Genomic DNA, 26,450 nt, shown 5'->3' on the forward strand with positions numbered 1-26,450 from the left:
CATGGTTTTAATTTGCATCTCTCTGATGATTAATGAGGTTGATCATCTTTTCCTATTTCTTTTGGCCATCTGTATGTCCTTTTGGGAGGAGTGTCTATTCAGGTCCTCTACCCATTTTTTAAATTGAATTGGTTATTTTTTTGTTTTTTTGGGGGGGGTGTTGAGTGGTATGAGTTTTTTATAAATTTTGGATATTAACCCCTCATTGGATATATCATTGGTGAATAACTTCTCCCATTTAGCAGGTTGTCTTTTCATTTGTTGATGGTTTTTTCACTGTTAAAAAACCTTTTTAGTTTGATGTAGTTCCATTTTGTTTATTTTTTCTTTTGTTTCCTTGCCTTAGGAGATATATTAGAAAAAAAAGTATTGCTAAGAGAAATGTCAGAGATTTTACTGCCTATGTTTTCTTCTAGGAGTTTTAGGTTTCAAGTTTTACATTTAAGTCCTTAATCCATTTTGAGTTTATTCTTATATATGGTATAAGAAAGCGGTCTAGTTTCATTCATTGCATGTATCTATTTTTTCCAGCACGATTTCTTAACTAGACTGTCTTTACCCTATTGAATGTTCTTGCTATATTAATTGGCCATATAGGTGTGGGTTTATTTCTGGCCTCTCTACTCTGTTCCATTGATCTGTGTGTCTGTTTTTATGCCAGAACCATGCAATTTTATTATAGTCTTATAGTTTGAAATTAGGAGTGTGATACCTCTAACTTGTTCTTTCTCAAGATTGCTCTGGCTATTCGGGGTCTTTTGTGGTTTCATATAAATTTTTGAATTATTCTAGTTCTGTAAAAATTCCATTTGTATTTTGATAGGGATTGCATGGAATCTACAGATTGCTTTAGGTATTATGGGCATTTTAATTATGTTAATTCTTCCTGTCCATAAGCACAGTATATGTTTCCATTTGTTTGTATCTTCTTCAATTTCTTTCTTCAGTGTCTTAAAATTTTCCAAATTACCGGTATTTTACCACCTTGGTTAAATTTATTCCTAGGTATTTTATTTTATTTTGATGCAATAGTAAGTGGGATTGTTTTCTTAATTTCTCTTTCTGATAGTTCAGGGATTTTCAGTCTTTATCATCTCATGGCACACATAACTAATTACTAAATTTCTGTGGCATCCCAAAAACATTTTTTGCTGATCTGAACAAAAAAATAAATCTAATTTTGATTTATTCAAATTGGAGGGCTGTTGTTGTGTTGGCTGTTGTCATTTTTTTATTTGACAATCTAAGGGAAAAGAGGCCATTGCCCCTGACTGGTCAGGTATTGCATGTTTTAAAAATCCTTGCAGCATACTGGTTGAAAGTGCTGTGATAGTTCATTATCTCTCTATATAAAAGCCTAATATGCAAATTGTCCCCTTGGGAGTTAAACCAGGAGTTCAATTGCTCGCTATGATGTGTGCTGACCACCAGGGGGTGGCATGGAATGAAGGAAGGCCCTGGTTGACAGCTGAAAGGAAGGCCCCGATCGGCCCTGACTGCCAGCCAGGCCTAGGGACCCTACCCATGCATGAATTTCATTTACCGGGCCTCTAGTTGGTATATAAAAATGCTACCAATTTCTAAATATTTATTTTGTGTCCTGCTGCTTTAATGAATTCATTTATCAGTTCTAGTTTTATGGTGGAATCTTTAGGGTTCTCTATATACAGTATCACGTTGTCTGCAAATAATGACAGTTTTATTTCTTCCTTTCCAATTTGGATGTCTTTTATTTCTTCTTCTTGCCTGATTGCTATGGCTAGGACTTCCAGTACTATGCTAAATAAGAGTGGTGAAAGTGGATATCCTTATCTTGTTCCTAATCTTAAGGGAAACACTTTTAGTTTTTCCCCACTGAGTACAATGTTAGTTGTGGGTTTATCGTATATATGACCTTTATTATGTTGAAGTAGGTTTCCTCTATTCCCACTTTGCTAAGAGTTTTTTTCATAAATGGATGCTGGATTTTGACAAAAGCCTTTTCTGCATTATTGATATTATATTTTTTTATTTTTCAGTTAGTTTATGTGGTGTATCACATTTATTTGTGGATATTGTACCAACCTTGCATCCTAGGATGAAATCTCACTGTACCATGGTGTATGATCTTTTTAATGTTTTACTTAATTCAGTTTGATAATATTTTATAGATGATTTTTTTAAAATATATTTTATTGATTTTTTACAGAGAGGAAGGGAGAGAGATAGAGAGTCAGAAACATCAATGAGAGAGAAACATCGATCAGCTGCCTCCTGCACATCTCCTACTGGGATATGCCCGCAACCCAGGTACATGCCCTTGACCAGAATCGAACCTGGGACCTTTCAGTCCGCAGGCCGACGCTCTATCCACTGAGCCAAACCGGTTTCGGCTATAGATGATTTTTTGCATCTATGTTTATCAGGGATATTGGCCTATAATTTTTTTTCTTTGTAGTGTCTTTATCTGATTTTGAAATTAGGATAATGCTGGCCTTGTAAAATGAGATTGGGAGTTTTCCCTCCTCTTGAATTTTTTGGAATAATTTGAGAAGAACAGGTGTTAGTCTTGAAATGTTTGGTAAAATTCACCTGTGAAGCCAACTGGTCCAGAACTTTTGTTTGCTGAGAATTTTTTGAATACTGCGTTGATTTCATTAGTTATAATTAATCTGTTGAGATTTTCTGTTTCTTTTTGATTCACTTTTGGAAGATTGTATTTTTCTAGGAATTTATTCATTTCCATATTGTCCAATTTGTTGGCATATAGTTACTCATAATTTCTCATAATCCTTTGTCTATTTGTGGTGTCAGTTGTTACTTCTTTCATTTCTGATTTTATTTATTTGGGTCCTCTCTTTTTCTTAATGAGTCTGGTTAAAGATTTGTCAGTCTTGTTTATCTTTACAAAGAAGCAGCTCTTGGTTTTATTAATCTTTCTTTTTTTTTTAGACTCTATTTTGTTAATTTCCACTTGATCTTTATTATTTCCTTCCTTCCACTCACTTTGGACTTTGTTCTTTTTCTGGTTCCTCTAGGTGTAAGGTAAGATTGTTTGAGATTTTTCATGTTTCTTTTATTGTTAATCCTCACCCGAGGATATTTTTCCATTGAATTTTAGAGAGTGTGGAAGAGAGGGGGAGAGACAGAGAGAGAAACATCGATTGGTTGCCTTCCACACCCCGACCAGGGCCAGGGATTGAGCCTAAAACTGAGGTGTGTGCCCTTGACCTGAATTGAACCCAGGACCCTTCAGTTCATAGGCTGACACTCTATTCACTGAGCCATATCGGGTAGGCAAGATTTTTCATGTTTCTTGAAGTAGGACTGTAATTGTATGAATTTCCCTCTTAGGACTGCTTTCACTGTGTCTCATAGATTTAGGGTTGTTGTGTTTTCATTTTTATTTGCCTCAGGGTATCCTTTGATTTCTTCCTTGATTTCATTATGAACCCATTCATTGGTTGGTAGCATGTTATTTAGCCTTTACGTGTTTGTGTTTTTCAGTTGTTGTTGTTTTTTTCTTATACTTGCTTTCTAGTTTCATACCATTGTAGTCATGGAGAAGATACTTGATATGATTTCAATCTTCTTAAATTTATTGAGACTTGTTTTGTGTCCTGATATGTGGTCTATACTGGAAAATGCTCTGTGTGCACTTGAAAAGAATGTATACTCTGCTGCTTTGGTATGAAATGCTCTGAAAGTATAAATTAAGTCCATCTGGCCTACTGTGTCATTTTAGGCTGATGTTTTCTTGTTGATTTTCTGTCTGGAAGATCTATCCATTGATGTCAATGGAGTATTAAAGTCCTAGTATTACTGTATTGCTATCAACCTCTCCCTTTATGTCCAGTATTTGCTTTGTTTATATATTAGGCGCTCTTATGTTGGGTGCATAAATGTTTACAAGGGTTATGTACTCTTGTTGGATTGCTCCCTTTATTGTTATGTAATGTCCTTCTCTTTGTCTCTTACTATAGCTTTTGTTTTAAAGTCTATTTTGTTTGGTATAAGTATTGCTACTCCAGCTCTCTTTTTTTGTTTCCATTACCATGACATATCTTTTTCTATCCCCTTACTTTCAGTCTGTGTGTCTTTTATCTGAAGTCTCTTGTTTTCTTATCCACTCAGTTACCCTATGTCTTTTGATTGTAGCATTTAATCTATTTATATTTAAAATGATTATTTATAAGTATGTAGTTATTGCTATTTTATTATTCATATTTATGTTTTCTTTTTTTCTTAAAGAAGTCCCTTTAACATTTTTTGTAATACTGGTTTGGTGGTAATGAACTCCTTTAACCTTTATTTTGGTCTGGGGAGCTCTTTACTTCACCTTCCATTTTAAATGATAGCCTTGTTAGATAGAGTAGTCTTGGATGCAGGTTCTTGCTTTTCATTACTTTGAATACTTTGTGCCATTCCCTCCAGCTTCTAGTGTTACATTTTGAGAAATCAGCTGATAGACTTATGGGAGCTTACTTGTAGGTAATTAACTGTCTTTCTCTTGCTGTTTATAATACTTCTCTTGTCTTTAACCTTTGCCATTTAATTATGAAGTGTCTTGATGTGGGTGGGCCGCTCTGGTTCTTTTTGTTTGAGATTCTCTGTACTTCCTGGGCGTGTGTGCCTTTTTTCTTCAACAAGTTAGGAAACTAGTTTTCAGTTATTATTTCTTCAAACAGGTTCTCAATTCCTTTGTCTCTCTCTTTTCCTCCATTACCCCTATGATGCAGATGTTGTTATGCTTGATGTTGTCCCAGAGGTCTCTTAAACTCATTTTAAAAATTTTTTTTGTTGTTGCTATTCTGAATGTGTGTCTTCTGTTATGTTGTCTTCCAAATGGCTGATTTGACTCACTACTTCATCTAATCTGCTGTTCATTCCTTCTAGTGCATTATTCATTTCAGGTATTGTATTCTTCATTTCTGACTAGCTCTTTTTTATGGTTTCTATATCATTTGTTTATGCTTACTATCTCTTTGTTACAGTTTTACTGAGTTCCTCCATTCATCCCCTAAGTTCCTTGAGCATCCCAGCACCTTGCTGATCCATCATGAGTACACTCATGTTTCTGCGTCTGAACGTTGCTGACCAGTCACGGGTTAACTTGTGTTTCCACTCCCAAATTGCATTGACTGGTCACAGATAACTCATGTCTGCACTTACATTAATTTAAGTAATTTTAAGATCTGAAACCAATATAGAGTTTTAAAAGAGAGCTCTAGACTGTTTTCTTAGTTATCTTTGTTTAGGCTCAGATTATAAGAGGTGCAAGATATGAGCCACTTCACCACTTGGTACTTGATTGGCCGTCCCTAGTTTTCCTCTTCATTATGTGTGTCTTTTTCTCAACTCGTGCGTCAGTATTTCAAGAGATGTGACAAGCAATACATCTAATTCTTTCTATCCATTTTTTATTATGGCAAAAGTTTTAAAAAAGACATGTTGCGGCAGAGAAGAACTTTTGAGTGAATTATGTACTGGAAGATAGTAGTATTTTGTTGGAAGATAGTAATGAGTCTGACATTAGACCATCACAAAGACAAAAGAGAAATGTGATAATACCTGACAGCAAAAGTGATTCTGAAGAAGTATGGGCAGAAAAAGACATTTACCAGCCTTAGAGGTTTATATAAATACTAGAGGCCTGGTGCACAAAAATTTGTGCACTCGGGGGGGGGGGGGCAGGTGGTGGTCCCTCAGCCTGGACTGTGCCCTCTCACAGTCTGGGACCCCCCGGGGGATGATCATCTGCTGACTGAGGCCTGCTCCCAGGGGATTGGGCCTAAGCTGGCAATCAGACATTCCTCTGGCAGCCCGGCAGCCCTCGGGGGATGTCTACTTGCTAGCGGGGAGCAGACCTAAGCTGCAGTCAGACATCCTTAGCACTGCAGAGGAGGCAGGAGAGGCTCCCACCACCACTGTTGTACTGGCAGCCATCAGCCTGGCTTGTGGCCGAGCAGAGCTCTCCCTCTGGGAGCTCACTGACCACCAGGGGGCAGCTCCTGCATTGAGCGTCTGCCCCCTGGTGGTCAGTGTGTGTCATAGTGACCAGTCATTCCCAGTCTTTCTGCTGTTAGGGTCAGTTTGCATATTACCCTTTTACTATATAGGATAGAGGCCTGGTGCACCATTGGGGGCCGGCTGGTTTGCCCTGAATGGTGTCCCGGATCAGGGTGGGGGTCCCGCTTGGGTGCCTGGTAAGCCTGGATGAGGGGCTGATGGCTGTTTTCAGGCTGCCTGCACCCCCTTCAGGGTGGGGGTCCCCACTGGGGTGCCTGGCCAGCCTGAATGAGGGGCTGATGCTGTTTTCAGGCTGCCTGCACTCCCTTTAGGGTGGGGGTCCCCAGTGGGGAGCCTGGCCAGTCTGGATGGGGGGCTGATGGCTGTTTTCAGGCTGGCCACACCACCTTCAGGGTGGGTGTTCCCACTGGGGTGCCTGGCCAGTCTGAATGAAGGGCTGAGGGCTGTTTTCAGGCTGCCTGCACCCCCTTCAGGGTTGGGGTCCCCACTAGGGTGCCTGGCCAGTCTGGATGAGGGGCTGAGGGCTGTTTTCAGGCTGGCCACACCCCGTTTAGGGTGGACGTCCCCACTGGGGTGCCTGGCCAGTCTGGATGAGGGGCTGAGGGCTGTTTTCAGACAGACCAAGTCTGCAACTGAAGCTCCCAGTCTCTCCTTTTTTAATTTTTTTTTATTCTGGGATTTATTTACCTCCTGTAATTGAAACTTTGTTGCGGCTCCAGCTCCAAGGCCAGCTGGCTGAAAGCAGGTACCTGGGGTTTGTTTAGCTTCTATAATTGAAACTTTGTTGCATCTGGAGCTCAGAGCTGGGCCGCAGCAGGCGGGGAACCTTGGCTTCCTCCATCGCCGGGGCAACCAAGCCTCATGTTCGCTTCAGCTGCCTGGCTGCTGGCTGCCATCTTGGTTGGCAGTAAATTTGCATATCACCCTGATTAGCAAATGGGAAGCGTAGCGAAGGTATGGTCAATTACCATGTTTGTCTATTATTAGATAGGATTTTAGGCATAACTGTTCAATTTGAAGACCCACGAAGTATAAGTGAAGTAACCAATTTATTTATTTATTTAAAAATATATATTTTATTGATTTTTTACAGAGAGGAAGGGAGAGGGATAGAGAGCTAGAAACATCAATGAGAGAAACATCGATCACCTGCCTCCAGCACACCCCCTACTGGGGATGTGCCTGCAACTAAAGTACATGCCCTTGACTGGAATCGAACCTGGGACCCTTGAGTCCACAGGCCAACGCTCTATCCACTGAGCCAAACCAGTTAGGGCAACCAATTTATTTTTGATAAGGATTTTTTCAATCTCCTTACTCCTCAAACCAATTTATACCATCACCAAGTGGAAATATACCACAAAACCTCGACTAAAACTTCACCATGGATGGACATTACTTATGTGGATATAAAGAAGTTTCTTGGTTTAATTTTATTGATGGGACTAATGAAGAAGCCAGAATGGAAAGATTACTGGTCAACTTATCCTTTATTTGAATCACCCGTATTTCCAAAACCTATTAGAGGTTTGAGCATATACTTATATTCTTCCATCTGAATGACAATCGACAAACAGCATGTAACAGACCATCTTTACAAAGTCAGACCTTTTTTGGATCACTTTATCTCGAAATTTAAATCTTTACATATGCCAGAACAGCAGTTATCACTCACTGAAGCATTGACTCCATGGAGAGGACTCTGGTGCAGGTCAGTGTCAGACACTGCCTGTGACTGACTCTGAGCTACCTGTTAGGAACTACAAAGTGATCCACAGTTGGTGGCTACCTCTGCTGGGCCAAGCTGCATGTGGGAAGGGCCACGCTTCATACTGAGGCCTGCTTCCACCAGTACCCAGCCTGGGGTAGGTCATCAAGAGGCTCAAGGTACTCCTGGGTCCAGCTCCACTTGCTGGCTATCTATCAGGTTTAGTCACTAAAAGAGCCCCTAGTGCAGCTGTTCTCAACCTGTGGGTTGCGACCTCTGAAAATACATCCTGCATATCAGATATTTACATTACGATTCATAACAGTAGCAAAATTACAGTTATGAAGTAGCAACGAAAATAATGTTATGGTTGGGGGTCACCACAACATGAGGAACTGTATTAAAGGGTTGTGGCATTAGGAAGGTTGAGAACCGGCCTAGTGGTACATGAATTACTTAAAGCAGGTTCTCAGTGAGTCACACCAGGTAGGGGCACATAGTTTTCACACCAGAATGATATAAACATTCAGACTTGACACCAGTGGGTCTGAGGCCACTCAGCAGAAGTCTCAGGGTACACCAAGATCAGCTGAAGACCTTTCCTTTTTCAAAAAATAAACTGGAGGTGTTCCATTCATGTGAATCTTTAAAAACAGGTTATATTGTAGGCATCAAGGGTGTTGGTGGTGTTGCACACCATATAAGTAAAACCATGCTAAGATGAAGAATCTATAGTGTCATCATTGAAAGAGAATGATGTCATGGGCCCTTCCATGGACACTCTTGTATAATAAACAGAATAAAGGTGAGATTCTCACCTAGAAAATTAGTGTAAAATGAATTAATTCATTCCAGACCCCCCAAATGATTCCGTTTTAATCTTTCTTATATACAGTACTAGGGGCCCAGTGCACGAATTCATGCACCTTGAAAGGAACTGTGGGTTGAGAGGCTGCGGTTGGCACAGGGGCGGGTCTTGGCCCATCCTCCATGCCCCCGCCTGGCCCCTCCCGCTGTGGCCCCCAGCCCCCTGTCTGCTGGCAGCCCTGCTCCCGCCACTGCCACTCCCACATGGTGATGGCGCTGGCCCTGCTCGCACCCGTTGACGCCGTGGAGCAATTGAGGCTGGCACCAGCAGCAGTGCGAGCGGGACCGTCACTGGCAGTAGGTGCGAGAGGCGGCTGCTGGCCCTCATCGCCCCTCAGAAGCAGGGGAGGTGGAGAAGCCCTGAGGGGCAGTCGGGGTTGGCAGCTGCTGCTCACACCTGCTGATGGCGCCGAGTGATTGGGGCTGGCGCCAGGTGCCAGCAGCGGGTGTGAGCGCCCAGTGGGACCGTGGCATACAGGAGCAAAGAATTTTCAATAACCACCAGAGGCTTACCCTGATGACAGTGAGCAGCGTCCCACCTTGGTTTGGTGCCCCGCTCACCTGCTCTACCATCCCGCTGCGGCCAACATCTGCCATGTTCTACGTGCACCCCCTGGTGGTCAGTGCACATCATAGCAACCGGTTGTTTGGTTGTTCTGCCATTCGGTCTATTTACGTATTAGCCTTTTATTATATAGGGCAGGGGTCCTCAAACTTTTTAAACAGGGGGCCAGTTCTCTGTCACTCAGACTGTTGGAGGGCCAGACTATAGTTTAAAAAAAAAACTATGAACAAATTCCTATGCACACTGCACATATCTTATTTTGAAGTAAAAAAACAAAACAGGAACAAATACAATATTTGTATTTGCATGTGGCCCGTGGGCCGTAGTTTGAGGATCCCTGATATAGGGTATGTCTAATGTACTGTTTACTCTATAAACACTGCTTTTCTTAAATTGATTGAACCACCCCTACTAGCCTTAAGTGAATTCCTTTCAGCACTTGTTCCAGGGGTGTCTTTCAGGAGGTCATTATGCAGCATCTTCACTTTTTCATATATCATGGACTAAAAGATGTTGTTACTGGCTAATTGCTTTTCATTTATCCAAATCAGTAGTTTTTCTACCTCTTCAATTGCCTTTGATCATTGTTTCTGTCACACCCTAGCAGCATTAGCACTCTTGATGGCCTCTTTATCATTTAAAATTGTGCTAATCATCCATTTGGCCAACAACAAAAGCAAAGAAACCTCACCATAAATATATTCACAGCACAGTTTCCTGAGATGTTAACAAGGCAAGGTTTAGCTGTAAACTGACTAATACTGGTGCATTCTTTCTTTTGTTTGTGGTCTGAGATGCTTTTTGTCATGCTGATGTACCAGCATGAAAGAGTTGTCAGGTTGAGAACTGAAGTTTTTGTTGGACAACTGAGACATTTTTTTCCATGAACAGCTCGGTTGAGAACCAAATTGTTTGAGATGGGAGACATTCAAGAATGGAGGTTTGACTGTATTAAGTAGTCTAAGAGCCAAAATCTCTTTCCAAGTTGTGTTAATGAAAGTGTATAGGCAGAGAAAGAGGCTTAAGAGAAGGACCCTTGGTTTGAATTGATATGCCAGATGACTTCTACCCTCAAAAGCCTGCTTTGAGAACCAATGGTGAAAAGCTTGAGTTGCTATAATATATTTATTTATTCTATTGGCCTGGTGCACAAAATTCGTGCACATTAAAAGGGAATTAATTAGAGGAAATATTTTAATATTGCTATTTGCCCTTTCTCTATAATAGAAGTGTCAGAGATGAGAGGAAATGAGTAAAATGTATATGAAAATAATATATGAATTTATTAATAAACAATAACAAAATGATTTAACAACAAAAACATGGTATAAAACAACAAACATATGATATGAAAACAAAAACATGATATAAAAATAACATTGATGCAAACAATGACTGATAAAGTGATTAAACTTATTCTAATATCTCCCTGTATACCACATTAAGAGTGAAAACACTTTCAGAGTGCTTGACTAATTTCCTTTGTGCTGAAGTATTTACAACTTTAACATCACACACTCTTTGAACTCGAGAGAAAGCAACATATAACTGACCATGTCCAAAAACGGGTTCAGGTAGGAATATTCCTACTCTGTCTAGAGTTTGTCCTTGTGATTTATTAATAGTTGTTGCAAATGCTGGCATCACAGGAAACAGTCTTCTAATCAATTTAAATGGGAGGCCCAGATGGGGACAAATCAATTCTTGGAATCAGAAGAATCTCTCCTTCCGCAGATCCTGTTAATAATTCAGCTTCGATAATGTTAGGTCTTAATCTTTTGATAATAAATCTAGTACCATTACAAAGACCCCATTTACTATTAAGATTTCTCAATAGCATGATGACTGCACCCACTTTCAGTTTTAATTTATGACACAGCATTCCTGAAGGAGTAATACTATTAAGAAATTCGATGAGAAAATTTTCTTTTTCAACATCATCTGTTGAGTCAATGGAATCATCACTCAAATATGTGTGAAAATCTCCATTGAGTATATCCAAAATTTCTTCATTTAATTTTTGAACGTGCTCACTTTTTGGACAAAGAATTGCACATTTAGATATATTTTTAATATTATCTATAGATATAGTATTTCCAAAGGTAGCTTCAATAATAGATCCATTACAAATCATTTCACAGGGGATTTCAATAATAACCATTCCTAAATGAAAACTGCTATCCAGTTTGCCATCTCCAAGTTTTACTAACCATTCACTATAAGCAGAATCCTCTGATCTCATATTTGTTGTAAGAGACAACTTTCTGAAACATCCCCAAACATTACAGTACTTTAAACTCGTTTGTACTATGGCAGATTGCATAGCATGTAGCCCAACACTGAGACATTGTCGAAAATCCCCTATGAGAAGGAGAACTTTCCTACCAAATGTAACATTCAAATTCATAATTTCTCTTAGTAATCTGTCTGTGGCGTTTATAGCATGACTGGATGCCATGGTGCATTCATCAATAATGAGAATTCGGCCTTTTTTGTGGTTTGAGCAACTTCACTGTTTATATCGAGTCTAGAAATTGAAGTTTCATTTAATGGAATTGGTAATTTATATTGGGAATGAAAGGTTCTTCCATCGAGAAGTAAATGTGCAGCAATTCCTGTAGACGCTGTGGGTAAAACAGTACCATCACAACTTCTAATATAATGTATTAAAACTTTATACAGATATGTTTTTCCACTACCACCTGGACTATCCAAGAAAAAGCATTTGGGGTGTAGAGTTTGATATTCGATGGCTGAAAGGCTGCCAACTGTTCATCATGCAGAGAATTTATCAAAACCTGTGCCTGTTGTCGCTTGTACGATTCATCGCATGTATTTGTATTCATAATGAAGGATAGTCTGGAAGTTTGAAATGTGAACATTTCATTCCATGCAACGTGAATGCCTCTTGAATTTCGTTAAGGACATGCATTTCACAGTTTACACAGGCACCTTCTCTTCGGTGTGATTTGGGCGCCGCCACCTTGTGTTACAGGATCCCCCGCCTCCACTGTGTGTGCCGCCACCTTGTGTTACGGGATCCCCCGCCTCCGCTGTGGGTGCCGCCACCTTGTGTTACAGGATCCCCCGTCTCCGCTGTGGGTGCCGCCACCTTGTGTTACGGGATCCCCCGCCTCCGCTGTGTGTGCCGCCACCTTGTGTTACAGGCTCCCCCGCCTCCGCTGTGGGTGCCGCCACCTTGTGTTACAGGATCCCCCGCCTCCGCTGTGGGTGCCGCCACCTTGTGTTACAGGATCCCCCGCCTCCGCTACCTTGTGTTACAGGATCCCCCGCCTCCGCTGTGGGTGCCGCCACCTTGTGTTATGGGAACCCCGCCTCCGCTGTGTGTGCCGCCATCTTGTGTTACAGGATCCCCCACCTCTGCTTTGGATGCCGCCATCGTGTTACAGCGTGATGGTCAATTTGCATATTCCCTTTTATTAGCTAGGATTCTCCATGAGTTCTTGACATAATGGGTATAAAACATTTTAGATAATGGGAGGGGAGAGAGGAATGCTAGTCCAAAGGAATTCAGTATCATGTAAAGATACATAGACAAAAACAAATCGATGCTGAGCGATATTAAAGAAGAAAAATGAGTGGGAAAATAAAAAAAAAGAACCTGCTATGCTGTTGAAGGACAAAACTAAACTTGTTAATTCTACTTTTAGAAACTACTATAAGAACTGAAAATGATAACAGAAGTTCTCCAAAAGGGGGTATGAGCTCAAGCATAACTCCTGTTCTTGAGTGGGGAAAAAAAAGTATATATAGATGACAGTAATGCAAAAGAAAGAAATAGTTCTAAGAAACTGTACAAAAGGTTGAATCTGGCTATGACAGGAGGTACATCTTTTGACTCTTCCATGGATTTAGATCCTCCAGGTCATGCTTACATGTTCAAGTTTATGTAAGTGAGAGGTATAGTGCCCAACAGAGCCATGGTTTTTAATGAATCCTTGGAATGGGTAGGGAGAATGCATTGTGGGCATCCCAGAGGGGCAGTTGCTAGATACTCATTCTGTGACATTTATCAAAATGCTTTGACCACGACTACTTAAAGGAACACTCCCAAGTGTGCTGATGAAACAACCATCAAGGAACATTCTGCCCAGTTAAGAATTGAGAAAATAGAGGCAACTCTCTGCAGACACATGGGAAAATAATTTGGAAGTAACTTAGGGATATATGTTAATTGGAACAGTCTTCCCTATTTTCAACCAGGAAAAGAACTTGGGGAAGATTCTGGAAAAGTCTTTGAAGCCATGAACCTAATGTATATTAGAAAGGGAAACTAGATACTCTAGTATTAGTAAAGGAGTCAGCTTCTAAGTCAAAGAATTACTGTGGTTGATTGAGCACTCATTACATACTTTTGAAATAATCTCTGTGATTCTGACCTTTAGCCCACAACAATTATACCCATGGGTGATTTGAAATACGAGTGGGGTTATTTAGTTTGGAAATGAGTAAGAAGAAATGTGATAGAAATGGACAACCTATAGTAACAGATGATGTAAAGCAGAGGCTCTCAGATTTTTACTCTGGCAAAAATAATTTTTGGCATCTGACTAAATTTATAAACCATGGCCAATTTACTTCTAAATTTCTTTGTCTCAAAGCCAGTGGGATTTTATTTTAAACCTTTCCACAGTCTCTAACTTATTCTTGTTTTATTTCTGTTACACTGAATATGTGCCATTTAGTATGCTGTTTTGAGCTCAAAGTTAGCACATAAGCAGCAAGAGTGGACTTGCTGGCAGGGACTTTGGAGTCAGACAGTCTGCATTTAAATCTTACCTCCACCACTTACTGTGTGACTCTTTAGACCAGCGGTTTCTCAACCTGTGGGTTGCGACCCCTTTGGGGGTCCAATGACACTTTCACAAGGGTCGCCTAAGACCATCGAAAAACACATATATAATTACATATTGTTTACGGTAGCAAAATTATAGTTATGAAGTAGCAACGAAAATAATTTTATGGTTGGGGGTCACCATAACATGAGGAACTATATTAACGGGTCGCAGCATTAGGAAGGTTGAGAACCACTGCTTTAGACAGATTATCAACTTCAATTCCTTGTTTTCTCAGCTCTACAATGGAGATATTATTAGAAACTGTAGGCTTTTTATGAACATCAAATAAGATAATGTGTCAAAAGTGCCAGGAGAGCCTGACAGGTGTGGCTCAGCGGTTGAGCGTTGACTCAGGAACCAAGAGATTCCCTGGTCGATTCCCTGTCAGGGCACATGCCCGGGTTGCGGGACTAGATTCCCAGTAGGGAGCATGCAGAAGGCAGCTGATCAATGATGTTTCTCATTGATGTTTCTACCTCTAAATCTCTCCCTTCCTCTCTAAAAAATCAAAAATCATATTAAAAAAAAAAAAGGAAAAGTGCCAGGAGTTCGCTTGACACAGATGAGGTTTTCTTCTTCTCCCTCCACTTTTCCTGTTGAGGTGCTCAGTAATTAACAGTAGTAATAAGTAATATAGTCATCCTGCCTTCTCTCAGAAAGTTCCCACCTTCATTTCCTTAACTCTCTACTTAAGAGGCTATTCCTTTCTTCTCTCCCTGGCAGTCAGCACTTTTAACAATTACTCTCTTCATAAAGTAAGAGAAGGCTGAACCCAGAAAGAAGTAACATTAAGAACTACATTGTTAGGAAGAAATAGTTTTAACCAATATGTTGTCTTTGCTAAACATTTTCAGTCCTTCCAGATTGCTTATGGAGAATGTTAAGCAAATGACCCCCTTTGGAAGGCTAAGATCGGTAGTAAAAAAAATTTCCTAGGAAGCTATGATTTCCAGGAATTCTAATTACCAGTCTCTGCCAGAAAATTCTGATCAACAGTAACCTTGCTGGATCCCTAAAATTTGTTTTGCTACAGTCTTGTTCTGCTTTCAGTAAAGGATGCTTTCTTGTGTTGAGAGCACTGTAAGTGATGTCTCGCTACTGAAAAACTGCATATTTTTTACAGTTATACAGGGTGGGGCAAAAGTAGGTTTACAATTGTTTGTATAGAAAATAATACAATAATTAATGAATAATACAAGAATAAACTCAGCCTGGCCTGTGTGGCTCAATGGTTGAGTGTCGACCTAGAAGCCAGGAGGTCACAGTTGGATTCCCAGTCAGGCTATATGCCTGGGCTGCAGGCTTGATACTCAGTGTGGGGTGTGCAGGAGGTGACCAATCGGTGATTCTCTCTCATCATTGACTAGTGGCCTGGTGCACGAATTCGTGCACACTGAAAGGAAATTAATTAGAAAAAATATTTTAATATCGCTATTCGCCCTTTCTCTATAATAGAAGTGTTAACCAAATTCACAATTGACGCTCTATCTACTGAGCCAAACCAGCTAGGGCATGTTTATTTGTTGTTTCTGTTTTGTTTTGTTTTAATGTCTTTGGATGAAACCTCAGTTTAAAATAATAATGACTTTGAGTTAACCCAGTAATAATGGGTTATTATGAGAATGAATGATTGTAAAGTCCAGAAAATTTTAGTTGTTTTCCCTATAATTTCTTCCTTAAAATATTTTCATTAAAAATTTTTTTAAAATACCTTAATACAATTTCAAAAATCAGATAAAACGGAAGTTTTATAATAGATAGTAACATCTTCCATCTGACTCATCTAACTGGTTGGTGCTTCTATTAACCTTCTGTCAGCCATCTGCCTTCTGTCTTCCAGGGATTTGTTGAAATTTCTTACTCATTAAGAGTGCTTGGCTTCTCTTTTGTTCTCTTCCCTAGCGTGGGGTGGGGTATTTACATTTCATTCCTTTATCATTATAATGTTTTTCTCTGGGGTGAGTGAAGAGGGAGGTATATGCTGAATCATCTTCTTTTTTTTTTTTTAAACTAAGTGTATTTATTTATTTATTATTATTTTTTAAATATATTTTATTGATTTTTTTTACAGAGAGGAAGGGAGAGAGATAGAGAGTTAGAAACATCAATGAGAGAGAAACATCGATCAGCTGCCTCCTGCACATCTCCTACTGGGATGAGCCCGCAACCCAGGTACATGCCCTTGACTGGAATCGAACCTGGGACCTTTCAGTCCGCAGGCCAACGCTCTATCCACTGAGCCAAACCAGTTTCGGCATGCTGAATCTTCTTGACAGAGAAGCCCCTCATCTCAGATTTAGTTCAGAAAATAATTGTTTTTATTTAAAAATAAGAAGTTATTGTTACTGTGTGTTCAGTGCCAGTGAAATCATGGTACCTATACCTCTATGGAGCTTAGAGTCTGGCAGGGGAATCTAGATTAACAGTTTCATACATTGAAGTGAAAAAGGGGTCTTAGAAGGTGCCCCTAGCATTAAGTGTTTTCCTTGCTTAAGTCAGGTACTTAACAGAATTGTAAATAGAGTAAGTACTCCTGAGTTTATTACTGTGGGTACTCAGAATTCCTTTTCTTTGGCTTCCTTACTGCATAAACTTTTCTCCTACCACTCTAACACATTGGGACACAGCTTTCTTAATAGTTATAGGTCAGAGAAAATGAGTGCTTGGTTCTGTGGTTTAACTTGCCTTTTGCTTGCTTGAGCACCCATCAGGTTCTAGCCTCCCAGAGCCGGGCTGATGGCTGGACCACTTTCTTTTTATGTCTCTCTCTTGTGTCCCAGAGCCTATAAAGTTTGGGGGCCCGTTTCATACTTGAAGTGTATATTTATTGTTTTGTTCTGGCTCTCGTTCTGCTTCACCTCTTTAGGTCATTTGGCCTTGAACCCTCCAGTCATAATTTTTAACACTGAGCTAATCAGTTGGGAGGATTTCAGATCCAAGACTTGTGCTAAGAATTTGAATACAGCCAGGAGATTCAGAGAGCAGGTGTGGCTAAGCAGCTACCCAGGCCCTTGACCAGCAATTTCTTTGTGGTGATTAAGCAATAGGTCAGCTGAGGATTTTCACTTCCCCTCTCATGGGCCTTCTAAGACCACTATTTTTGGAACTATTTGGAAATGATGGGATCCTCCTGGTGGCGCTCTCCTCTCGGTGATATCACTTCTTTAGCAATGTTTCTTTCAGAAAAGTGTTCTTAGTATAGCAAAACTGGCCCCATCACTAGAAATAGTTCCTATACAGCAGGGGTGGGGCACTTTTTTTTTTTTGCCAAGGACCAGTTGGATATTTATAACATAATTTGTGGGCCATATAAAATTATCAACTTAAAAATTAGCCTGCTATATTGGGTCAAACATTTAATTAACTCACCCCTATTACCTTGGCGGGGCCAGACCAAATAATTTCGTAGGCCTTATATAGCCATGGGTCAGATGTTGCCCACACCTGCCATACAGCATAATAAGCAGGTCTTAGTTGTTAGAGCTCTAATTGTAATCATTTCAAAGATGAACCCCCTCCCCCGCCCCCCAAGTTTATGCTCTTAACATCAGCTGGAAAGTTTTAGTCTAACAAACATCTCAAGTGATTGCAAAGAATCCTCAGACCACAGTCACAAAGATTCTGGCATGGGACCTGGGTATGATCTGAGATGATCTCCACTTACTTGATCTTAAGAGAAAATGTCTGGTCCTGAATGGTGAGGCAGCATGGGATAGTTGGAGTAGTAAGGTTGAGAAATCAGATGGACTTGCTTTAAAACCTTCTGCCTCAGTTATAAGCTCGTGACCTTGTCTAACTAACCTCTCTGAACCTCTGTTTACTCAATTCTAATGTGTGAATAATAATATTTGTCTCAGGATTGTTGTGAGGATAAAGTGAAACAGTGTGATATACATGACTCATAGGAGGTGATCAGCGGATATTTATAAAACAACTTCATACCTGACATATCTGTAAAATAAGATTTAGCTAAGATCATCTCTAAGGTACATTCCAGCTCTAATGATTCTTGATTCTCTAATTTTCTTTGTATAAAATATGTATTTTTTAAGGATATATTTGTGTAGAGATATGTAACTGCAGAGTCCTTGGTTGTCATGAATTACTGCCTGCAAAATGTCCTTTGCTGGATATGGAAACGGAGCCAGTGGAGAAGGCGACGTACCAGATAGTGCCTGTAGTTCTCTTACCTAAGCTTGTTTCATCATTTCAGTCCTACCAGATTCTCCTGGGGTTTATGAAGCCGAGTCACCATCCCCACCGCCTCCTGCATCTCCACCTCCTGAACCAGCGACGAAGACTGAGCCAGAGCCTCCTTCTGTCAAGGTACAGCTTTACTGGGATGGCTACCTTTCCATGTGTTCTTTTTCTCCCAAGGGCCTAAAACTGCTGTGTTAAATCTGTCCTCTGCTGTATACTTCACAAGTGCCAGTAGATGGCTCTTGTCTCATTCCTTCCTATAGGTTGTAAGAAGACAGGGTAATATGTCTTCTCACTTGACATGAGATTTCAGCTGTAGGTCAAAGTTTCAGAGGGAGCTCTTTGTTTTCCATGACCTCCAGCATCAGGGCTGCTGTGCTACCCAACTCCCGTTGGAACTGTGCAAAATGAGGTCTTGCCTGCATCAGAGCAAAGTGTGTGGAAGATAGAACACACAGCTTGTGCATGTTGGTTACTCTTCCGGAAAAGGGCTGGATGAGAAAAGCCGGCAGCAAATGGGGAAGTGTAGTTTATAGTGATCTCTAGCCGCATCTTGTCTGCATCTGTCGGTGTAAATAATGAAGAGTTGAGAAGATGGGTGCTGTCAAGTTTCTTTTTCCTTTATGTCTATCATTTTTCCTGAATTCATTTTATTAAGACGGTCATTTAAATTTTGCATTGATTCCTTCATTAGCTGAAGAGCATATGGGATTAAAGACCAGTGGAGATAAAGGAAAGTAAAATACCAGTTTGAGACTAAATTAGACAGGCCTATGTTACAGTGTCAAGGCTGAAATAGCAAGTATCTACAGCAGGGGCAGATGTCGTGGAAATCTCTGGTCTGTTTAGGGGCCTTCCCTGTGTGCTCCCATAATACCTGCCTCGGCCCTCCAGTAATGCCTTTATCAGAATGGTCTATTTTCCTGTCTGTCTTCTCCATTAAGGTTCTTGTATTATTGGTCTTTTTAACCCATGGTGCCTGCACTGCTCAACAAAAGTATGTTGCTGAATGAACTCAGATTTTTGCTCAATATGTTACTTTTCTTCTCATGAACAATGAAACATCAAGCCTGCACATACAATTACCATAACTTGTCTGTGTGGTAGGGCTGGTCCTCTAACAGGAAATGTGTAGAATTCCTCGTTCAGCTTACCATCATGGAATATTGGAGGTTGCTTGTTATAAATTAAACTTCTGTTTTTCTTTGTAGTTTTATTGGTCACCTTAATGTTATAACCTCTGATCTTTCAGAGCTTAAGTGGAGAAAACAAAAGAAAACGAAAGCGGGTGATGAAATCTAAAACCTTTGTGGATGAGGAAGGCTGCATAGGTAAGAAACATTTTGGGTTTAAATTCACAGGTAGTTATTACCACGGATAGGCACCATGATCCTTCATAGAGCAGCGTGCCTCAAACTTGAGTGTGCATGTGACTCACCCCCGGTGGTGCTGCCTGTCTGTGGCCCACACTTGGAATAGCATGGTATGAGACCACTACAAGTAAAGGTAGAACACCTGGTCTTGTCTGGACCATACACTATAAAAATAAGCTTTGAGATCTTGGATGAAAGTTGTCACCTCTGGTGGGGAATTTCTTGATCTATGGAATGGAGGTAAATTTTCCATTTTGCCTACATGTGGGTTATTGTGAAGATTCAGGTGAGGTAATATATCTAAAAACACTTTCGAGATGGAAATTACAATACCAGTTTAAGATGTTATCATTGATGTTGAGAAACATTGGTTTTTTTAGAATGGTCGTTTTATACATTTGAACAGTGGAAAAGAAGCTTCTACAGATGATTAGACTGAAGAGAGTGTCATGAGTCTTTGGTATTTTGTTCCATTTGTTTTTCATAGAGGTTTGACTCTTCCAATTCACTTCCTTAATATTTCCTGTTTGTAAGCCATGCTGGGTAAAAGAATGTGCTTTTTATGGAGGGCTAGAGGGGAACAGAATTTAGGCTTTGAAAAACCTAAGTATCCATTGACGAATGAATGAATGAATGAATGAATGAATGAATGAATGAATGAATGAAGTTGGGGTGTGTGTGTGTGTACAGAATATTATTCAGCCATATAAAAAACATGAAGCCCTAACTTGTTTGGCTCAGTGGATAGAGCATCAGCCTGTGGACTGAACAGTCAAGGGTTGTGGGCTTCGATCCCCAGCACAGGGTGTGTAGGAGGGAGCTGATCAATGATTCATCATTGATGTTTCTGTCTCTCCTTTCCTCTCTGAAATCATTAAAAATATGTGTATTAAAAAAACATGAAGAAATCCTGCCATGTGTGACAACATGGATGGACCTTGAGGGTATTGTGCTAACCATAAATCAGACAGAGAAAGACAAATACTGAATGATCTCTTTTACATGTGGAACCTAAAGAAACAACTCAGACAAAGTAATCAGATTTGTGGTTACCAGAGGCAGGGGGAATAGGAAAAAGTTGGTTAAAGGCACAAACTTCTACTTACAGGATAAGTAAGTACTAGGGATGTATGTACAGTATGATGATACTGTTAACACTGTTGTATGATGTATATGAAAGTTAAGAATGTACCTGAAGTTTTCTTCACAAAGAAATAACTTTTGCTTTCTCTTTTTGTTTACCTATATGACATAATGGATGCCACCTACTAACTAAACCTACAGTGGTTATCATTTTACAGTATACAGTGGTGTACTTCAATTTTAAGAAAAGAATTCAGGCTTTGAGTCATTGGCTTATCCTTCGGCCATGTTTCAGCTTGTTGTACCTTTTCCACAATTGAACCAGACTTCTGTGGGGCTTTTAGGATTTGGCCTGATGGGATGCTCAGATCCTAGTACTATATTTCTATACTTGAAAGAGTTATGGGTGAGCCTCTTAAACCTGTTGTTAGTTGGATTAGCCCATAATTGTTGTTTCTTCTCTTCTGTGGCACCTGCCACAGCTTGGTTCTCCTAGAGAAGTATTTTTTCCTTTTTTTTTTTTTTTTTTTTTACTTTTATTCTTGTTCAAATTTTTGTCTCAAAAATATTGATTGGCTGAAGAATCAGTTTTTCCTAGGCATTGTGGTTGTTAAAACTAGTGAGGACATAAATTGTGAACCAGTTTTCATTATGTCCCACCTCCCATTCCTTTGAAAAGACCTCTGACATTTTAATGGTAGCCGGTGATTGGGGAATAAAATTCCTCACATGTGCAAATTCTGTCTTTGCAGGGCCAGATTTATTGTGAGCCTGTGGATTCTGAACTTGGAGTATAGTCTTTTTTGTTTTGAGTCTTCTAATAGTGCATTTTCAAGCTTCTTAGTTTAACTGTTAGTGGTAATATATGTATTTTCTGTTAAATTTCTTTTAATTATAAGAGGACAAAAGCATCAGTGCTAGTTTCTTTCTCCTTCTACTCCAAAATAAAAATGTCAAATCTTTGTGAGTGTTCATTGGGAATTTGTGGCTAATTACCTATTGTGTTTTGTTCAAAAACTGTACTCAAGTTTGGCCAGTTATGGGATGTGGACCTTTGTGCAGTCTTGTCTCCAGACAAGACTTTTAAGAGCCTTGGATGCAACAATGAAAACTATGCTCACATAGCAGTTTGGTGTTTTTTGTTTGTTTTTGGTGTTTTTTTTTTTTTAAGGTTTTTAGTCCAAGTTCAACCTAATGAATCTTGGCTTCCGTTACCAACAAAGGAGTTCTGCTTTCCTCTCTCCGCTCAGACTGTTTCAGATGTATCGGCACAGTGGCCTGCCCTGTCCTGTGCTTGATCAGGGTTGGTCTGTGGGTTTGCTGCAGGGACTGATAAGTTTGTAGTGGACTTCTGGACAAGGTGAATTTCTAAAGCAAAACAGTTGATTGAAAAGAATTCTGATGTTTAACCCATGCAAAATGGGCCTTTTAATTTTTTTCAAACCGGGACTTTTTAAATGGTATCTGAGAAAAATGGCCTGTTATTCAGCTAAAATAAAGATCCTGTATTTTTAACTTAAAATCCCTTTTGTCCTGTAGTTTGAAGTAGCTACAGCTTTGAGTATAGAAAATGTTCCTTTTAGCTCATAAGGTATACTCAGTGTGTTGCCCTGACTGGTTTTTAACCCCCACCCCCAAGCAATCTCTTGTGCAAAATTGGCAATGAGACAACCAGTGGTTTCATTAATAAGTAGTGAAATAATGAGCTAATTGATGCTGGAGCTTAATATTGTAGACATGCTGCCATTTGAATACAGAATATAGCTTATGAAGGAGCAATTAGTAAGTTGTTTCTTCTCTCTGTATAGATGCTCTTCAGACTTGGAGATGCTGAGTAAATACATAACAGCTTCTAATTTTGTTCCAGTAACCTAGTTACATAATGCTTTTGAAGTTGTGTACAAGATGGGGATGGTGTTATGGGATTGTAATTGCTGAACTAATAGGTTTATCAAGGAAATTCCCTAAGTATTTTAGAGCAACATTTCTCAAACTTTGAGTAGATGCATGACTTGAAACCTTGCTAAAATTCAGATTCTGATTCAGTAGAACCTGAGATTCTGCATTTCTAATGAGCTCATGGGAGTTTCTAATGCCCTCTTGTCTGTGGAACAAAGTTGAGTAGGAAGGCCTTTGAGAACACTTAATACGTATTTAACGCTTATCAGTGTTTTTAGCCTCTAAGTTGGCAGGAGGCAGCAAAGTAAATTCTGGGCTTTTGAAAGTAATGACAAATCCTGGCAACTCTTGGGGAAGGGACTGTTAATTATGCAACCTTAATGACATCAGAGGGAATAAAGTGAAGGAGTAGCCAGTTGACCACCAGCATAGCCCACTGCGAGGGAGGAAATAGCATTGAAGGGTGCTTACCAAAGATTACTACGTGCACCTGTACGTTCTGAGGCAGTGTTATTCCCACTTAATGGAAGGAAAGGGAAGTGACTCTCAAGACGAGGTCCCCAGACCTGCTGAATGTGAAACTCTGGAAACAGAGTCCAGCAGCCTGTGTTTTAACAGCCCTCCCGGTGATTCTGATGCACGTTGAAGTTTGAAATTGTATAAATGGCAGACTAGGAATTAGAACATAGATATGTTGATTCCAATGCTTATGCCTGTAGAACAATGTGACTAATATATTTTATTAGAAATGATCAGTAATTACAAGCTTAAAACTATCATTGTTCTTAAATGGGAAAAAATACCTTTCACTTTAATCACCTGAGCTTTTATTATGTATATTGGGTTATTCTAGTCAGCTAAGAAAAAATGTTTTTCTACCATTTGCTGCAACCAGGAAGGCTGAGGAAGAATTTAGATGACATTGGTTATACAGCTGCTTCAGCTCTCTAAAGTCACAGGAAGGTGGCATTGCTCTGTTTCTTGTATTGGTATATACATTGCAATAATATTAGAGAGACACCTCATCAATTCTGCGATATGGTCTGTGCCCTTTGGGGCTTTCTTATAATGTCTGTTCACTAGTATAATGCTTTTCATTAGGCAGGTTTCATTGAGTTTTATTGGCAGGGGGAAAAGTAAAATATGCCTTTGGCTGATAGGGAGTAAGAGAATTGGTAACTGTGGTTCTCATTGTACCTTCATTCTAGACCTTCCGTAAAACTATCAAGTTTTGCCCTAACCGGTTTGGCTCAGTGGATAGAGCATCGGCCTGTGGACTGAAAGGTCCCAGGTTCGATTCCGGTCAAGGGCATGTACCTTGGTTGCGGGCACATACCCAGTAGGAGGTGTGCAGGAGGCGGCTGATCAATGTTTCTCTCTCATCGATGTTTCTAACTCTCTATCCCTCTCCCTTCCTCTCTATAAAAAAACAATAAAAAATATATTTAAAAAAAAACTATCAAGTTTGTCATCTGATAGAATTTGCTTGGGACAGTTCTCTTTATGATGTAAACTTAGACCACATAAATCTTGGGTTAATTAGTAGTCATTCAAAACCAAGAACTGAACAGTTGAACTAATCTCAAATTCGCTGTACTTAGGATGTGCAGAGAATGAGTGACATCAGGATAGAGCTAGTCAGAGACTAGACAGGATCAAAACTGGCAAATAGAGCAGAGATTAAGACGAGGAAAATGATCAGTGGAAAGAGGCAAGCACCACTGAAAGCTCAGGAAATCAAGCAAGACCCAAAAGCAGGACTGGGGCAGTCAAATGATGAAGGCCTCGGACAGCCCTGCCTGGCGCAGTGTTGAAAGTAGGCCTATGAACCAGGAGGCTGCCATTTGATTCCTGGTCAGGGCACATGCCTGGGTTGTGGGCTTGATCCCCAGTGGGGGATGTGCAGGAGGCAGGCAATCAATGATCTCTCTCATTGATGTTTCTCTCTCTCCCTTCCTCTCTAAAATCAATAAAAATATATTTAAATAAATAAAGATATGGGACATAGCAGTGAGGGAATAAGGGTGAGTATTGATTCTGAACCCCAACTAGAGACTGTGATCTCAAGATGCCACATACTTGCTACCTGAGGCTGGATCTGATCTCCCAGTGGGAGGAAACTTTGGTGGTAGATGAGCACACCTTCCTTGATCAGAGTGTTCGGGGGGGGGGGGGGGGGATCTGGGTGAACAAGACTTCTCATTCTTTTGATAGAATAGTATTCTAAATGACTCAGCCCACTCATGTTTCATTTTTTCCCCCTTATTCTACCAGTGACTGAAAAAGTCTTCGAGAGTGAATCCTGCACAGATAGTGAAGAAGAACTTAAGATGAAGACATCTTCCATACACAGACCCCCAGCAATGACTGTGAAAAAAGAACCCAAAGAGGAACGAAAGGGCCCCAAGAAAGGGACTGCTGCTCTGGGCAAAGCCAATAGACAAGTGTCCATTACTGGCTTCTTCCAGAGGAAATGAACTGCTATCTCTGTAGGTCAGAGATGTGGATGGTCAGGGAGACGACCAAGATATACAGACTCTCACTTACTGTGTAAGTTCATCCAGCGCCTCACCTCATCTATGTCAGAAGACTGTTCTTCCATCTTGAAAGGTTTATACTACTGGCTTTTAACCAAAAAGAAATCACCTGGAAGCAAGAGGCAAAAGAATATTTAAAAAGCTGTTACCTTCTAGTGGCATTTTTAAAGCACAATCTTTGACCTGTCCAGGAGAAGAATTTCTCAAAAAAAAAAAAAAAAATGGAACAGGTTTCAGAATTATCATTATCACTGAAGCCATTTAGTGGCTAATCCACTGCACCCGACCTACCTTGTGCCCTGATGCACTACGGCTCAGGGAGTGTTCCTGTGTTCCTTTGTATTCCATGGACTTGTGTGGGTATTTTTTTTATCCCTGAATTTTACTGGATGTGTTTACCACTCCCCTTATCATCCCTTCCCCACTAACACAGTTCTGTGTGAAGCCGTGTTCTGTAAGTCTTTTACATCGTGGTTGGACTGAGGCTGAAACAGAAATCTCCCTGTAATCCTCTTCTCCTCCATTATAAAGTACACTGACACCTGGCTGCGTACCAGCTCACTAGTGTTTTACCCGTTTCACAAAAGCTCTCTAGACCTTCATTCGCAATTAGTGGTTAGGGCAAAGCCTCAGGCGGAGTGCAAATAGAAACATAACGATGTATTCAACTCCACCAGAAATTACTTAGAGTCAGCATTGACAGCATTAGAGGAAGGTCCTGTTGCTGACACAGCGCGCACTTTACACTGTTCTTATGATTTTTGTATCCTCCCCTCTGTCCCTTCCCACATGCAGTATGTAACAGTTAAGTAAAATTTCTTCTTGAGGAAACTGAATGTTCAGAAACAAGAATTTCCCAAGGTCATGAGGAAGAGATAAAAGCACACATTATACAGATGTTGCTCCTCTGTATGTTTAACCCTCCCGTTTGCCTAAAAGTCCAGGTTCCCCCAAAAGAGATGGAGAGACTGAGTTGTTAGTAGGACTAAACTGCTATTAAATAAAATATTTTCATTTGTTACTTAAGGAAAGTCATCTATTGCAGTGATAACTTTTGACAGCTTCCATTCTGGCTGCACAGTGAGCTCAGTGGATGAGGTGGTGTGGCAGTGGCTGCAGTGGGCTCTGGGAAGGAAGCACAGGCGTGGCTGCTGGTGTGATTCATTGCGACGAGACAAGGGATGTCTGACTTCTTTCCATCTTGGCCCGGTGTGTGTCCTAAGTGAGCAGTCAGCCATCTACTGTTTAAAGTCAGTATTGTGAGGGACCTTGGATTAAGAGCAGTTTCTTGAGCAGGAGTCACCGAGGGCTCTCTAGCCAGGCACCCATGGACTTGATTAAGCCCAGAGG

At 40.3% G+C, this 26,450-nt stretch overlaps 1 protein-coding gene across 1 annotated transcript in view; it reads left to right on the forward strand.

The window, feature by feature from the left end:
• Positions 1 to 26,124, forward strand: part of POLD3 (DNA polymerase delta 3, accessory subunit) — a 63,751-nt gene extending 37,627 nt beyond the window's left edge. The window contains exons 10-12 of the mRNA XM_081098729.1: positions 18,222 to 18,334; positions 19,461 to 19,539; positions 24,838 to 26,124. Of these exons, the coding sequence (XP_080954855.1) occupies positions 18,222 to 18,334; positions 19,461 to 19,539; positions 24,838 to 25,040 (395 nt within the window). The 3' untranslated portion in view covers positions 25,041 to 26,124. The remainder of the gene's footprint in view (positions 1 to 18,221; positions 18,335 to 19,460; positions 19,540 to 24,837) is intronic.
• Positions 26,125 to 26,450: the final 326 nt, after the last annotated feature.

This window comes from Myotis nattereri (genome assembly GCF_964212035.1).
Source record: "Myotis nattereri genome assembly, chromosome: 9".
NCBI classification, from domain to species: Eukaryota; Metazoa; Chordata; class Mammalia; order Chiroptera; family Vespertilionidae; genus Myotis; species Myotis nattereri.